General features: G+C 37.8%; 1 protein-coding gene across 12 annotated transcripts in view; it reads left to right on the plus strand.

Annotated features, from left to right (window-relative positions):
* Positions 1-17,758, plus strand: part of Ca-alpha1D (Ca[2+]-channel protein alpha[[1]] subunit D) — a 391,248-nt gene that overhangs the window by 148,984 nt on the left and 224,506 nt on the right. For all 12 annotated transcript variants that reach the window (XM_071582710.1, XM_071582711.1, XM_071582713.1 and 9 more), the window contains exon 3: positions 2,126-2,231. In XM_071582710.1, coding sequence (XP_071438811.1) covers positions 2,126-2,231 — 106 coding nt within the window. The remainder of the gene's footprint in view (positions 1-2,125; positions 2,232-17,758) is intronic.

Here is a 17,758-nt window from a genome sequence, read left to right on the forward strand (position 1 = left end):
TTGTGCGCCAAAGTTGCTAGAAAACCACTGCCGTAGGAAGAAGGGTGGCGTCATTAAAATTTAATGGGAAAATAATTGTGGCCTCGAATTTCGTTTTTACGAATAAGAGTAGCCTTCCGCTCATCCAGTGTTTTTTTTTATTTTCAATTAAAATTAAATGAAATAATTGGATTCATGCTCAGCAAACTTTTTCCGAAGCATTTCTCCACCCTATTTCATGACTAAAATATCAAATATAAAGCTTCTTTATCTCTGAAATGGCGTAGACTTGCTACTATGATATAATGTTTATGAGTAAAAATATATCTTATACAGATATATGATTTAACGTAAGAAAATAGTGAATAATTTGTAATGTACCTTTTTTGCGAATGACCGGGAATTCATTTCTTAAAGATCAAAAGAAGGGATGAAAATTCCTTCCGGTAAAAGCATACAAGGGATCAAATTGTTGGACAGGTTTTTCAAGCAAGACCTTTTCCAGATCCTCTTTCTGTTTATGTGCTAGGCATTGACGCTCCCAAAGCTTTCTTTAGCATGCAACAGTGCCGTAGCCAGGGTGATAGGGTTGGGGAGGCAAATCTAACTGATGTCATTCAACCCATGAGACGTATAACCTGTCGTCAACAGTAACGATGTACAATCGTAACAGTAGCTATGCACTGATCAAAAATACCGACACCAGTTATGTATTACACTAAAGGTACTTTTGTTAGGAGTGGTTCCATAAAATGCCAATAGTTTAAGGAAAAGAGTCAAAATATAAATGAAATCATTAATTATAAACAGCCGTTTGGCTATATTTTTTCTGATTGGAAATAACAACAAATAAATACAATAGTATACTAGTAAATGAATAAAATAATACAAATGGAGTAAAAATCAGTTTCATTTGACACAATTATTAATTATTCAAATTTTTAGATAAATATTCATATTCTCTCACATTTCTTCGTGTGCAGTTACAGGACAAAGAGTTTGGGTATGCAAAAGTATACTTAGGGGTCCATTATATTTTAGACAAAAAAATTAACCTTTCCAAAAGTGCAATGTAATTAATCTATAATACCTAATTATATAGGATTAAATTAGAGAGCATTTTTATAGTCGATAAAAATGTCGCACGCAAACATGCTATCGAAGGTACTAGATCGGCATTAATGGAAGTTTTTACATAAGCGTCTCATTAAATCATATAATTATACACTTTGGAAAGTAAGGAGATGCTCGTCGGGTTGTACGAAGTGAATTGTGTGAGAAGGAAGGGGGGAATTATGCGGCAAATAAGAGAAGGGGAGGATATGTGTCAAGGGTTGATAGCTTGGAAAAGGAGTAAGGGAGAGGTGGTATGAAGTGTAGGATTGGAGGCTAAGATATTGACCAATGAAATAAGAAGAGTATTTTTGATGAATTGTTTCTGGTTCCTAAATTTTCCCGCATAAAGCTTTCGTGTTCTATGTAATACAGTTAGGTTGAAGTAACATTAGAGACCCCAACAACTAACCCACCCTCCCGAAATTACGGTTAAAAGCCATCGGATGTCGGTAATAGTGGTGCTTGGGATTGAACTTTGGAGGTTGGGTGGGAAACTGAACCTATTTGCCCCCAATATTTTTCCCTTTTGGTATGTATACGTTCCTTCTAATTCGACCTGTAAAAAATACAATGAACAAATTAATGATCATGTATTCATTTCGAAGTGGTTATTACTGAATTATTTATTTCACTATGACCTTGATCCTCTGCACACACTGGAAAGAACAAATTGAGCCCTGTGTGTGTAGCTACTAGATTATGTTCCAAGACTGGTAGCAGCAGAGGAATAAAACTTAAAAATTACCTTCTATTTGAACATGCTTATGATAATTGTATTTTTGTACATTAATTGTCTAATAATCGTAGTAATGATTTTATCTTATATTGTTTCACAGAAATATAGCAATATATTTTTGGTTTACTAAATTATCTAATTAGATGTTACACTCTTCCATGTTTATGCCGTGTACCAACTTTATAAATGAGTTCTAAGTAGGGTGCCTCCAAGAATTGTGTGCCATATTTTATATGTTGTATTTGTATATATTTCTATGTTTTCCTTGAGCAGTTTTCCTTAATTCATCTTCAGACCATTTGAGTACCTGATTCTATTGACCATCTTTGCCAACTGCGTTGCCTTGGCTTTTTACACTCCATATCCAAATAGTGATTCCAATAGCACGAATGCATACTTGGTAAGTAACATCCGTTAAACAATACATTATTTCCTTAATTTTTAGTGTCATAGTTATATCAGATGTCTAGCATATCAAACACCATATATTTTATTTGAAAAATGTTTCTTAGGAAATTCAGTTTTTATTCTCTAATAAATCTATAGAAGTACAATGTCATTATCAATTGGAAAAAAGGCGTTTAAAAACTGGCGTTTGGCCGATCGCTCATCTTAAAATACATGTACTACATATGTTGAGCGTCTGCTAAATGCTTCATATAAAATATTTTTTTTTCATGATCCATAGACTTTATTTTGCATCCCAATTGGGCAAAATTCCAACCAGCTAACCATTTTTTCACGAATTTTGTTTATCTCAAGATTTTTTGGAAAATCTAAGATATAATCCGTTCTTTAAAGAAGGATTATGAGATAAAATTGTTTAGACCACCACAAAAAAGGGAAATTTATGCATATTGTCATGGTATAGTCATCAACCGTGTCAATTTACCAGCGTGCCAAAATCATGCTCTCGCCATTATATTGAATTTGGTGGGACGAGGGATTAAAGAGTACTAACTGGGTGGACGCGTGATATCACTCTGTCATTGTAGATAATGGGGCAATGTGCCTTTCTCCTGAAAAACTAGTACTTTGAAGGTGCAACTACCAGTGATGCAGCATGCATAACATATCGTCCATGAATTTTATATATATAATAATGTGAATAATCCCGAAATTTCCCGTAGACACCATTTGCCCCCGTTATCCCCACTATTTGGCCATTTTGGTCCCAAACACTTACGAGATAGGTAAACTATTCCACCTGCTCTAATTTATCAGCACCTATTTTAATACTCAACTTAAATGTTTTTCTTTGTCAAAAACTGCCTAACCTTGGTTTTGTTAACATGTATTCTCATCCCATACCTATTGTCCCGGCTTTCCAATGCTTGCAGTCCCTTGGCTGGCTGACAAACTTAAACTTCATCTTTCACAATATTAACTGGTTTAATGAATTCCTCACCCACTTTCATTCCAACCTCCTGTTTTGCTCATGGGTCTTTGACCATTTCCTTCATCTATACGTCGGAAAGGACCGGTGTTAATTTACACCCGTCTTTAACCTCTACGAAACATTTGCGACAATTGCGAAACTCCATCAACCACACACCTCATCAGTCTGAGACATGTGAAAGATGACGATAGGTCACCTATTGTACTCCAACATTCTGAGCTTCACTTCACTTCAGCTGCGTGAAAAAACAAACTGATTGTTCTCCATTCCTCACATATTTTTGAAATAAGAATTAAAACTAACCTGACGTAATCTCTAGCCAAATCCCCCCCTTATAATTGCCATGAATTAGTTTATAAAAACCTTCCCTCCTACGTTTTCCTAAACTCCTAAGTAGTTCAACGGGTATGTCATCTATGCCCCTAAAGCCTTATTTCATTTCAATTACTTTGATGCCGTTTGTATCTCGTCATCAAGTATGCCTGGACCTACGTTATCCCCATCTACGTCATATTCTCTTGCTATGTCTTAGATTCCTTTGATCAATCAATAATTTTCCAGACTTAACTTTGATTGCATGTACCAATTTTTCCTTGTTAAATCATAGCACTGCTTTTATCTTCCTGTTTAGGGCACCACTTTCAGCCTTTCCACTTTATTTGTAAAATTCCATTTCCTCGCACTGCGTTTTGTAAGGACTACGCTCGATTCGCTGTTTGTTTCCAGCCTCAGTTTACATTTAAATGTTTATATTTATCTCTATCTACCTCTGTGTTGCACTCTTTCAATTTCTTTTATTGCCTATCTTTCTAACCATCTCTCCCTTAACCCATGGCTTCCTTTTCCTATAATTTCGTTTTTGGCTTTCGATATCCCTTTTTCTTATGTCCCCTATGTTCTTCTGTTATGACCTGCTCCCTGCTATCAACCATTACTTTCTACCTGTTATTCTTCTTTCTTACCATTCAGGTCATTCTTCTACATTCCATTTTCTAACCCGTCTTCCTTGTTTTATCTATTTTAATCGGACGTTTTACTTCATTATAACTAAATGGTGATCTGAATTCGCGGGAAAATGTTCGAGTAGTAGTAGTAGTGTCTAGAGTCAGAGGGAAAATGTAAAGATAGAATTCAGGACGATTACTAACGGTCGATGTTCGAATTATCTTCACTTTAAAAAATCAAAACGCCACTGCGCCTTGTGTTACCCATTTTAAAGTGTACTAACGCTTTCTAAGATTTGTGTTGAAATCTTTCGAGTGAGAGGCTGAATCTTTGCAGCCTTCTGAAGTATTAGGACCCTGTAGTAGTAGTAGTTTTGAGGGGAGGCGACCGACAGCTAAGGTCATTTGCGCCATAGGGGATGGACAGGAAAGGATGAAGGGTGGCGGGAAACCCCGCGTCGGCATTAGCCTACTCTTAACGAAAGGCGCCAAGGGGTCCGCAGCTTAACGTCCCATCCGACGGACGGCGTACTCACTCAAAGTGCCCTCCACAAAGTATCTCAAGTAGGGATCGAGATACCACTGAAAAATATTCGACGCAGCCGGGATTCGAACCCGGACCCTTTGGTGGGAAGCCGGTACGTAAGCCACCGCACCATCTCGATCCCCGAAAATGTTCGAATTGCTATTTTTACCCTACTGTTCCTAAATATGTACTAAACCATAATATAGTATAATTTTTATGAAATCCCAAGCCTTTGCGAAGCATACCTGTGGCCCGTTGTGGTGTCTAAACAAAGTGTTCCTTATGATTAACCCTTATCTCCTGAACGTCTATCTAATAAAGACCGCTATCTATCTATCTACTACAGAACTCCATTGATTTCTCACCGCGGTCATGTCTTATTCCGTATCCATAGTCTACCTTACCACCATCTCTTCCTTTGCATGCTGTCGCGTTCTAATCCCCCATTGCCTTCAAATCCCCTACAGGAATACCCACAATTATGCCGTCTAACCAATAGTAGAGTTTGTCGACTTCCTCCTCCATATGATTGCTTGATGACATGTACACCAGAACAATGACCAATGTCGTTGGTTCAGCTTTTGCTTCAACTTATAATATTCTATCAGTCACTAGCTCTATGTTTAGAACACTTCTTCCTATATATTTGTTCAACAATATTGCCACCCCTTGCTGTTTATCTTCCTCTCCTACCCATCTAACCTCGCACAGCCCTAAACCACTTACATTCCTCTCTCCATCTTTCTGAATACATTTTCTAATTTTGCTGCCCTCAAGATCGTCCTAACATTCCGAGTTCCGTAGTTTTCAAGATGTATATTTACATCCATGTCCATTAATGTAGCATGGGGTGAAAACTTTATATGATTTCCCGTCACTTTACTCAATAATATTTGTATGATGACACCATAGCTCGATTGGCCGCCCCACTGGAATCAGACGCCTTTGCGGCCGCCACACTGAGGAGCAGGCTCTGCGCGAACTAACTATCGTCTGGCTCCTACCCTTCGTCCTGTCTAGCATGAGTGACCCTACCAGGAGGAAATATCATTGCTCCCGCCAGCACAGGGGTCATCAGAACGCACAAACCCTTCCACCTCGTATAATTGTCTAATCAAAATGACGATGCTGCGTCATTAAATTACTGTCCAAGAGGACTCGTCAGCCTGATTTAACTTGTGGTCTCGAAGTACCACGTCACACTTTGTGGCCGTTTCACTGTATTGATATTCATAAATATGTATTGAAATAAGATTCAATTTAAACACAATCTCGGAAGAGCGGTGCCCATACGAGAAAGGAATGTGTTGATGAAGTTGAGGTAATCATTTGCCAAGATGGGGTTTACCGCAGGGACATCTTTCTGCATAATCTCGAAGGGTAGGGCCCCTTCGGGCTCGAGGATTTCGATCTGGATGGTACCGTTTCGATTGAAGTCCTAGAGAGCTTCCGGGAGATCTAGTGGGGTGGTTCGCCATTCGTTCATATCACTATTGTGCTACCGGTCCTGGTAGCTGTTCGGATTCTGTTCCGAAATCGGAGGAAATCTCGGAAGACGTATAGTCGTCCGGAAAGGTTTCAAGGTCGTCCGATTTCCCAGAGTCGATCTAATGGATGAGGATTCCTCCTTTGCTTGCGATTCTGTCAATATCAGTAGAATAAAACTCGGCGCTAGTAGGCCTTGGATTATCTCCGGTGGGGGGCTAAGCGTATGCTGAAATCCCAAGTGTAGGCGATTGAGTATTGGTGGTATCCTGGCACAGCACGAAGGGCATTCGATCAGTCGTTTGTAGTTACCGCGCACAGTTACAATACACGTTCTCACATTCCAGAGGAGTTATAGATGATATTTCGTGCAACTACAAGTTACCACGATTTCGCCACAGCTAAGAGCGTATCCACCTCGTGCAAATCACTTGGTTTTAGTCTGGTTGATGTTCTATTGCCCTTAAGATGAGAACCATTTGAATACCTCTTGGCCCGGTGGCGTGTCAATGGCAGGTTACATAGCTAGTGCCCCCGATGGTGCTGTGTTTTGGTGCTGGACAAGATTGGCCACTATTTGTGTTAGCGTGATTATCTGCTGCGATAGCTTGGCCAATAGCTGTCTCGTGGTTTCCTCTGGAAAGCCTGGTGACAGCGGTCGCTGAGAGCATGTAGAATTTCACGTCCTTCTACCTCCTAACGTTCGTGTCCTTCAGCAAGGTTTTCAGAAGGTAGTGCGCTGTTTGTAATCTAGAGTGAAATAGGTTAGTCGTGGGATGCGAGAGCGCTGCTGCTGCCATCCACTTTAGATTCATCCGCTTTTTTCAATAGTGTCCGAATAAGGTCCGCTCCGCAGCGTCACCATTTTAGTTAGACTATCCTATAGTCTGAGACCAGGTGATGGAAAGGCTTGTACTTTCCGATGACCCCTGGAGCTTTACTGGCGGGAGTAATAATAACTGCTCCAGGTAGGGTCACTCATGCAAGATAGGTCAAAAGATAGAAGCATGTCAAAATATAGTCCACGCAGCATGTGTCCCTCATTGAAGCGGCCCCAGTGCGGCAGCCGTTGAATGATTCTGTCACGTTATAAACTCTATTGAGGAAAACAACGGCAAACCACCTCAATTACTTATCCCAAGGCTTTTAGGATGAACAGATCATAGAAAATGAGTCCTGGTAACTATGAGACTCGGCCCAATCGGCCGTGTGTCGTGCCCAGAGAGGCAAGGCTTCCGCGGTCGTCATCTCACAAAACCCTTGTGAAGCAGAACCGACGATAGCAGCACAGAATACGCAGAAAACGACCGAATTAATTAAAATAGGAACTTGGAATGTTAGGACAATGTTGAGAAGAGAAAAATAGATAAAAATAAAAGAGGAAATATAAATGACTTAGGTGTGTTCAAGGTGAGAATGAAGGATAGTGGAGATTACCGGAAAGATAGTTATAGAATAGTATGCAGCGGAGAGAACGAGAGCCAGCGAAGGGTTGCAATATTATTGAATTAAAAGGTACGAAGAGATGTGGTATACATAGAGTAATCAACGGATAGAATATTACTAGTAGAAGTAAAAGCAGAACCGACGAACTTGATCATTGTACAGGTAGATATGCCACCAAGGAATGATAGGGAGGAAGAAGGTATACGATAGAGGATATCATCGCGGATGTCCCTGCAGGGAAACATTTAATGATGATGGGCCATTGGAACGCGACGGTTGGCAAAGGAAGAGATAGTGATGAGATTGGGGACCATGATTTAGGGGCATGGAATGACCGTGGGGAGAAACGATTTCAGGTCTGCAGAAGACAGAGGATAATCATCACCAAAACCTGGTTTGGACACCACAAAAGGCGTAGTTATGCATGGAAAATATCTGGTGACTCAAAAAGGTGTCTGATGGATTATATTATGGCTAGGCAAGGTTTAGGAACAGCGTCATCAATTCACAAAGAGGATGCTAACTTTCATCACAATTTAGTAATTATGAAGTGTAACGTCCGATTTAAAAGAGTAAAGCTGGTAAGGCAGTTTAGGAAACGGAATGTGGAAACATAAACTGAATTGACAAAGAAAGAGTATCATCAGGTTGTAGATAAAATAATGAGTGCGGAAACGGAGCTGAGTAATGTTAAGGAAAAATTGAAGTACATCAGAAAAGGGATATCGAGGGCCGCAAAAGAAACGATAGGAACTATTACGAGGAAAAGGACAAGGAAATTGCGGATTATGGATGAGGTTATTAGAAAGATATCTAATAGAAGAAAATTGAAGAATGAAAGTATATATTTAGTTTGAAGTAAGTATAAAGAGTTTAATATTAAGTTGAGACGGATAACAAATAGATCGAAAGTAGCGTGTTGGAAGAAGCAGTGCGAGAATAGGAAGTTTGCTGAGAAAGGATGAAATTGGAGCGCTATACAAGAAGGTATAGCGCTTGTATCTTCGTTTGTTTGTTCTTGTATAGCGCTCCACACTATAACACTATCGGGAAGTGAAAAGGGAAGAACTGTGGTAACAGTTAGAGATAAGTAGGGTAAGATGATTGTTGAAACAGAAAAAATCGAAAAGAAATGGGAAGAATATACAAGAATGAGAATACTCGTATAGTAGAACTTAATGGTAAAGAAATTAGGCCAGCAAGGTTAGACATAGAAAGAGAATATGACGTAGCTGAAGATAGCTTATGACCAAGCTTCCTCAATGGTGAGAAATAAATGGAATTCAAATAAGGCCATGGGGATAGACAACATCCTACGAAACTACATCAAGGTTTAGGAAAATGTGGGAGGAATAGGAGGGATATGGACTTATTCGTGGTATCTATGGGGAAAGAATCTGGCCAAAAGACTGTGGGGTCAATGTTAGTTCATATTCTGAAAAAGTTAAAGGCTACAGCATGTGAGGACTAAAGAACAATAAATTTGATCTCTCACGCAGCTGAAGTGATTCTCAGTATCATCAATAATAGGATGGAGAAGAGGGTAAATGATTACCCAGGGGGTGATCTGTTTTGGTTCAGGAAAGGGATAGGCACGCGTGATGCCGTTTCAGTAATGAAAGCACTAATGGAGAGGAACATAGAATAAAATCAGGATGTATTTAGCTGTTTTTTATATTTCGAAAAGTCGTTTGATAGTGTGAATTGGGTAGAATTAATGAATATATTGCAGTAAATAGGAATCGATTGAAGGGATAGGAGACTAATCCGCAGCATGTACGTCTCAGACTGCTCAGGTGGGAGTGGTAGATAGAGAGTCCAGATGGGCAGTGTTAAGAAGAGGAGTAAGCCAGGGTTACCCATTATCACCGGTGCTATTTAACGTATATGTGGAGGAAATGATTAAAGATGCACGAGGAGAACTGCAGATAGTTATGAAAGTTGGAGGGGAACTGGTACAATCAGTTAGGTTTGCTGATGAGCAAGGTCTAGTTTCTCAGTCAGCCAAGAGGTTGCAAGCATTGCTGAGTGAAATGGAAATTCAGTTCGAAAGATACGGGATGAGAATCAATATTAATATAACAAAAGTTAGGCGATTTTCCGGAAAGAAAAAGGCTAAGCTAAACATTAAAATAGGAGGGCAAAAACTAGAGCAGGTAGAACAGTTTACGTATCTCGGAAGTGTTTTGGACCAACACGGTCAAAGTAGTAGGGACGTAAGGAGAAGAATCGCGCTAGGCAAAGAGGCTTTCACAAGGAGGAGGGAGTTGATGACAGGGACGTTGAGTAAAGATGTTAAGAAAAGACTCGTCAAAACTTTGATATGGAGTGAGGTCATGTACGGCGCGGAAACGTGGTCACTGAAGCAGGAGGATAGACGTAGATTGGAGGCTTTTGAAATGTGGGTGTGGAGAAGGGTGTAAACTTTTACGTGTATAAAAAAATAAATGGTGAAGAGTTAGATATGGTGGTGGAGCTTGAGTGGGGATCGTCAGAAAAAAATTCAAAGGAGGCAGAAAAGATGGATACAGAGCATGATGATCGGCGATATAATGTTAAAGACTCTAATAGGAGGGAAAATGTTAGGTGAGGAGGAAGGTGGCGAAGAAGGCGAGGAGGAAAAGAATAGCTATGTTGGACGGAAGGAATGGAGGAAGCAATTATGCGTGATTGAAGAGGGGGTTTCTGTTAAGTTTGATTTGGGGCTGTGGTTTTTTAAAATAAACAAGGGAATAGTTTGGTTGCTTGTGTCCATCAAAATATACGGCGCGAAAATATTTTCATTGAAGTAAGATGATAGGTGTACATTGGAGGCTTTTGAAATATGGGTTTGGAGGATGGAGGAGGTAAAGTGGCCGGAAAGGAAAACAAACGAGGAATTGCTGAAGGGGGGCGGAGAGGGGATTGTTGGGAGAAATCATAAGGGGGTAAGAAAAATGGATACAAAGAATATTGATTTTCAGTGAGATGTTGAATACTTTGATTTTGGCTTGAATATTAGGCAAACGAGGAAGGGGCAGAAATAGGATAGGGACGTTGGACGAAATGAAGGGCAGAAGGAATTATTTACGGAGATAAAGAAGGGCGTGTTGTAGAGTAGGATGTTTCGTTGTTTTCGCAGGAGAGACCAAAGAATTATTTGGTATTTCTTTTCATAAAATCCTACCTTAACGGTAGAGTAACTATAATAATAATAGTTTAGTGTGCGGCTTTCGGTACCCCTTTTTGAAACGTTCCTATTTTTCTTATTTGGTACCCATCTTCATGTCCTCACTCATGATTTTCTCTGCAGCTAGCTTTCTTGTTGTTGCGATTAATACTGCTACATTTTAATTTCTATGTCCTCTTCCCCATTTCATCTTTTTGAATAATATGTCGAATGCGAGTTAATCACGCTATTCATAAATCTGTGCCTAAATATAATAATGGTTGTACTGCTATCTTTCTGAAACCCCGAGTATTTCCCTATGTCTGTAATCGTGAGTAAACCATAATTATTGAACTTTTTCTCCTCAAGAATCACTATCGACGTTTTTCTGCCAAAGAAACTGCCAATAATTTCCTCTAACTCATATTGTACCTCCTGCCGACTTCATCCTCCATATGTTTGATTGATGGTATGTAGAACTGAAAAAGGCCCTGTCCTTCGTTTCAGCCTTTTCTTTCACTAATAATATTCTATCCCTTGCCGTCTAGTAATCCCCGCCATTCCTCCATCTATCCTCTCGCAGCCCCCAAATATAACTCTTTTTTCTCTCTACAATTCCCACTTTTTATTTTCTAATTTTCCCTCCCCTTATTTTCATCCTAACATATGCAGATTATACTAATCTTGTCGATCATCTTTCACTGTCTTCTTTGTTGCTGCTATCCGTTTGGCTTTGTTTGATTCCTTGAGATGACGAACCGTGCCGTGCCTCTCTCGTATACGGACCACCGTATATATAAATATATAAGTATAAGTGTGTATAAATATATATATACATATATATCTTATGTGAAAGTCTCACGGATGTGAATAACAATGTATATGAAGTTAGCACTAGCGGACAAAGGCAAAAACACAGAGACATAAAAAAGAAAAGAAACTCGCATACATATATGTGTATACTATATATATATCGAAAAATTACTGATGCCTTATAAGGAAATGTTGGCGGTGGACTGTATAAAATATTCATGAAATTATCAATACTTTCTAAGGTTATAATTGAATAGAACTATCAGTAAACCAAAACAGTTAAAATTTTATAACGCGTTAAAATTTTATAATTTTATAATAAATTCCACGACGTGTTTTCCGGCTCAATGGGAAGAATTATTCAAGCAATGGGTGATATAGAGTTATTTACAGGTCTTCCGCCCACGACTTTATTTTTTATTGCTATGTTGCTTAAATTAATTTAGATTTTCAATACTGCAACAAGTGGAATTTCTTCTCTTGAATAAAATTTGCTAATATTCGTTAGGTATTAAATGACATTTTTGGTTTGAAGTATCACATTGCTGTTTAATTACGCACTTGCGCACAAGCGTGTGTATCCGATAATTCACAATACGATAATTTTAGATACGATTAATAGCTGCACTGATGTTAGTTTTGTAGTCTGGAATATTTTCGATTTTCACTTCCTGGACCCGTATTTTTTTCCAATCTTGAATCTATTACAAGAAATATCTTGAGAGTATTGGAATTTTATTTTTGTATAGTCACAAACAAATGTTGGTTAATCGCTAGTGTTAGTACAATATATTTCAATTGTTTTTTAAATGCAAGATTTGTATCTATCAACCTATCAAAATTGGCAGAGGATAAGGGTTGGCATGGGAAACCTCGGAAATCATGGAATTATTCAGTGGACTTATTTTAATGATGGAAAAATTATGGTTAGTCTGCATTGAATAAAAAATGGCATCGACTTCTATTCAATGAGTGTATATAAACATAGCAGATAAAGAAAACCCTTAAAATCCTTGCTTCTACGAACTATCCCGTGACGTATCATCAAACCTCCAACACTACACACCGATTGCCAATTCTTTTTCATCGCAATTAAATATACAGCTTAGCTTCATAATGTTTAGTTTTCAAGAGGGGGCATGAATACATACGATTTGCTAAGTAAAAATTTCAGAATGTAAGAGAACGCCTCGGTAGCTTAACTCGCTAAAGCACTTTGCATCGAGGGATGCGGGTTCGTATCCCAGTCAAAGCGAATGATTTTTACGCTCTGAAATTGTTGCATTTTTGCGGATTACTCCGTTTAAGTACTGTTGCGCATCCCCGCAATATATTGGAATATAAGGACCGCTCAATGCTTGCGTATTCCTATGGACTAAACGATTGAATTACTATATAATGCTAATATGCCTCTGCTAATAATACACCAACTTCAGCGTAAAAAGCTTGAACGAGTATAGAAAATTCATATCTCTATATTAGAACCAACCATGATAAAATTATTAGAATTAACTAGCCTTTGTGCCTTGTCGATCCGATTTTTTTCGATACAGCACGTTGTCGCTCACTCGTGTCACGTAGAGAGAAATGTGGTACATGAAAAGAGTCACAGTATGATAAGCTTTTGACAAAAGTCTTTTGCTCTATATAATAATAGCAATTCGTTTGAATCCTTTAATGCTCAATTACCGTTCCCTATTGAAACAATTTCTTTAAATCTATCGAGTGTAAGGTGTTTTTATTCGCCAAGAACAAAGAGGAACTCCCAATATCAAGGCTTCCCGCCAACTTTTTTTCGTACACAGTTGAAAGAGTAACGCCACGAACTTTTTTCCTACACGGTTGAAAGAGTAACGCCACGAATCCTATAATAGATTAAATTCCAATAAATCTAACTAATTTGTATGCAGTTGATTTTTAATGATGATAGAACACGTAACAAAAGCAAATGGAATTATACCAGCAGAGAGGCCAGTTAGCGTAGCTCCCGCATTGGAATATGATTGCAATCTCTACGAAGAACAGGAAAATTGGATATTTTGCATATTGGAGAAGTGTACACATTCTTATGCACGATAGTGAAGTGAAAACCGTCATGAAGAAATCAAAATGGTGACTAAACACAGATGTGGAGAAGCATTTGAAAGAAGACGAGAGCGAAAGGAACTATGGGAAATATTGAAAGAATTAGCAGGAAACCGGAGCGGTGTGAAGATCTACAAGCTAATTTTCAAATCGATTGACCGTTTGGTGATAATCACTTAGGATAAATGAATTGGTCGGAAATATTAAACTTCCTTTGAAGAAAAACATAATAGTTATCCCCTTAACAGATTTCTAAAGAACGATCCGATTTTTAAGTATTAAATCATTGCCAAGTTGATAAACGCATCATTTTCATAAGATATGAGTACTAATTTTACTAGCTAGCAATTCTAAGAGCTATTGTATTTCTTACCAGCCTCTTCATTTCTTGCGCCTTTGATCATTTGCTTCTCGGATCTTGACCTTGGATTTCCTCTGGAGCATTAATCTTCCAGGATTTATTTGCCCCCTTTCGGTTGTAAAGTTCATTAATTATTGATGTTATTTCGGTTTTCAAGTTAATGATGACTTTTATTAAAGATAAAGGACCAAAGTTAATTAAACACGTGGAGCTAGGTTTCGTACCAAAGCTATATGACACACACGCGTGAGTATACACACATTTATTTATTCATCCACTTATTTATTCATTCATTTATTTATATATAATATAATTATTCCGAAGACAATTTTTATTTCTGATTTGGAACCTTTCTACCCAGCGCATTTTGGCCTGTGCTATATATACACCTAAAGGTGATTGCCGTAAGGCTCATACAGCCTAGAAATAAATGTGACAGCCCAGTTGTTCCAAACACGGGCATTTAACCGAGTGTGATTCGTAAATATTATATTTTCAAAGTAAAAATATCTTTGTGTTACTTTAGTCGATATCGTACATTGATGGTTGCAGAAAACCCATGGGTTAACTTAACTTGAACCTATTCTTAGGTAAGGTAGTTTATCGTCATGAGGACAGCAAAGAGAAGGTCAAAAATTATCTATAAGGTGCAAGTGCACCATTTATTTAATTTTAGGCTATGGGTACTGAAAAAACTTTTTTCTTCAGTGTAAATGTCTTCAATAAAACAGTTTCTGGCGTCACTTGATGGAAAATCTTCATATTGAAATTGAAATTAAACCACTTGGCTTTTCCACTTAGATAATGTGGAAAAGCCAAGTGGTTTAATTTCAATTTAAATGTCTTCATCGTCTTTTCCCAAAGAAAGACAATGCCACAATTCCAGGTATTATATATTTTGACACAACGTAAAATATTTAACTCTTCCTTTGTTTTGCCGTACATTCATGAGCCTTTTAATCGTTTGGAGGTCATGTTTGCCCGTTGACTTCCGGATACTCTCCCCAATTGAAACTTCGAAAATGAAATAACAGTTTCTTGAAAGTGAAGTTTCGTATTTACTTCATCATGTCTCAATTCTTCCTTTAGAAGACAAGGTTAACTAATCGGTGATTTGTACGCGGTGTCCCGAACAAGGCTAGTCTTATTCGCTTGTCTTAGCGTCAAAGCAAGTCTCCCTAAATGAACACGAGCAGTAAAGTCTTAATGCCATTAAGTGTATTTACACACAAGTCGCACCTTTTTGTTAAAATTTAAGGAAAAAACCTTGAAAAAATGCTGTCGATAAAAGAAAAATATTGCTGATGAAAATTGATGAAGTAGAAGCATCTCCGAACACATTTTACTCCTCTACACATATGATTTGTAAATGCTGCTGGGTATTCAATTAATTAATGGTAACGCTCTTGTGGTGGAGGGGTGGTTGGCAATAGCGTTGTTGTTGTTTCAAAGTCTTTCTACCTGTAGCATTCTTGCTTATTAATAGCAACAGAAGTAATGGAGAACAAAGATTAAATATTTTGGCGATACATAAGCCGGAAATAATTGTTCGTTACGAAGGCGTGAGAAGACTAATTTAAATCCTGACGCAATAAATGGATGACCCCCAATCGTCAGTAGAAACGCCGTGCCATTAGACAGTAAATAATAATTCGGTGGGATCCACGCTAGTCCGTTAATCAGTAATGCATTGCGATAGTATTGAGTTGAAAACGAAGTCCTTTATTCTTTTTATTTACGTTTACATTGGTGGTGAGATAAAAAAAAACGCTAGATAAATTTTAGAATCCTAGAAAATCACTTCTAGCGAGCAAAGAAAATTTTATATTCCCCAGCTAACATGAAGACTGCGGGTTTAAATCCATCCATATTAATGGACTTTATGTGTTCATGCATAGGAGTTTTTGTCAACGAGTTCAAATAAATTTATTATAAGTCTAAAGCAATAATATAGTGAAAAAACTAAAAAGATTGAAGTGACCGAAGCCCACCCGAAGAAGAAAATACTGGCCATGTTTAACCTCGCCCGTCTGAATAAAAATGGTACTACATCATTTGAGCCGACAGACATTGACCATAGTTGTTTTTATCTCAGTACTATGAGAGAGAAACGCCAATAGGGATGAAGTATAAAAAATATTTTGATTTGAATAGGCCAGTATTACCTTAGTAACACGTACTTATTGTGTATTTTAGGATACTTGAGGGGGTCTCTTCCGAAGTATGTGGAAAGCATATCTTGGAACAAGCCCTCACCATACGTTAGTGGCTAAATCAAACACAAGCCGCCGGGCAAACTTGATGAGGCTTTAATTTACACCCGAGAAAAGTAGAAAAACACAGGAAAGCCTAATTTTAAAAATCTCGGAAGCCTCAGAGCAAATTAAGATACCACCGGTGTGCGTGTGATCATTTTAATTAATATTGTATCGTCTGCATAGACTGGGCATATGTAAAATTCATTATGCAATTAAACTAGGCACAATGCAAAGAAAAAGTACTCTCGTAAATTTATAATGAGGAAAGAAAATGTTATACGTTCTATCTCTACCATAGTGTCTGAACTTTTTCTTGCTAAGTCTTTTTAACGCGAGTTGATAACTTTTGCTGAGCTCAAGCTCCTAACATAACCCATTGGTGTTTCATTGTTACACTAAATACCAGATGAATTTCATAAATTATTTTATAAATATCTATGAAAGCAATTAAATACAGTGAAATAGATTTAGAAATTTGTCAGTAGATTTAAAGCAATAATATAAAAAACAAAGTTAGCTTTAAAAGGTAATACAGTGCACATTTTTTATAGTTGCAAACTTTTTTGCCAAGAGTATTTTTGCAAGTCCATCTTTAAACCGACATATAATTTTTACATTATTCTATCACATTGTTCAAAATTTATGGTGGACTGAGTTCTTTATTATTGGATATCCTGTCCACGAGGAGCATTTACTGGCACACACGAAGATAGTCTCGTCTGTCAACCCAGAGGTCGCGAGTTGGCAGACGAGTGGTCGATTCCTGATGTTTATGGGTTAGGGTGGAATAAGGGGTTATATAGTCTCAATCTCTCCCCAATAAAGTGGTCAAATATATAAATAAAAACTCTTAAATCAAAAAAATTAATAGAGATGGGAAAACAGCCAGGACCAAAGAGCGAGAAGGCGTTTGCATGTATGCATTTCATATATATGCTTTCATACTATGCATTCCATAAGCATAAAAAAATCCCTGGACAATAGCCTGCAACAAATGGTAAATAAAAATAGTTGTCATGCAATGTTGTCAGGTTGTAGGGAAAAACGACAGGGATTACGAAATTTTAATCCATGAAAATGTATGCGTATTCTAATGATCCTTTTTTCGTCCTTCCTCTCCAGTTGAGCTTATTAATTATTCCGAACCGCTCCACAACACTCAATTGCTCTAGAAGAGCGTTATTCGTGTGTCCTGTATTTTCCACGTTATTCCCAGCATTTGCCCCGTAATTTAAGGTCGATATTGCGAGCAAACATTATTAGGTAAAAATATTAAATGTGCGTAGTTTAGAGGAAAGGAATCATTTGTTAAGTTTTTCTTTCAGTTACTATTTTGACACTATTGTTTCGAATTCGATTATATTTTCTTTAAGGGACAGATTAATTTAATCCGTGTCCATTAAGGCATTAGTGATATTATTTCCTTTTGAAAAATACTGATTTTATTATCTTATCTTATTTA

This window comes from Hetaerina americana, unplaced genomic scaffold (genome assembly GCF_022747635.1).
Source record: "Hetaerina americana unplaced genomic scaffold, ioHetAmer1.1.p SCAF_12, whole genome shotgun sequence".
Taxonomy (NCBI): Eukaryota; Metazoa; Arthropoda; class Insecta; order Odonata; family Calopterygidae; genus Hetaerina; species Hetaerina americana.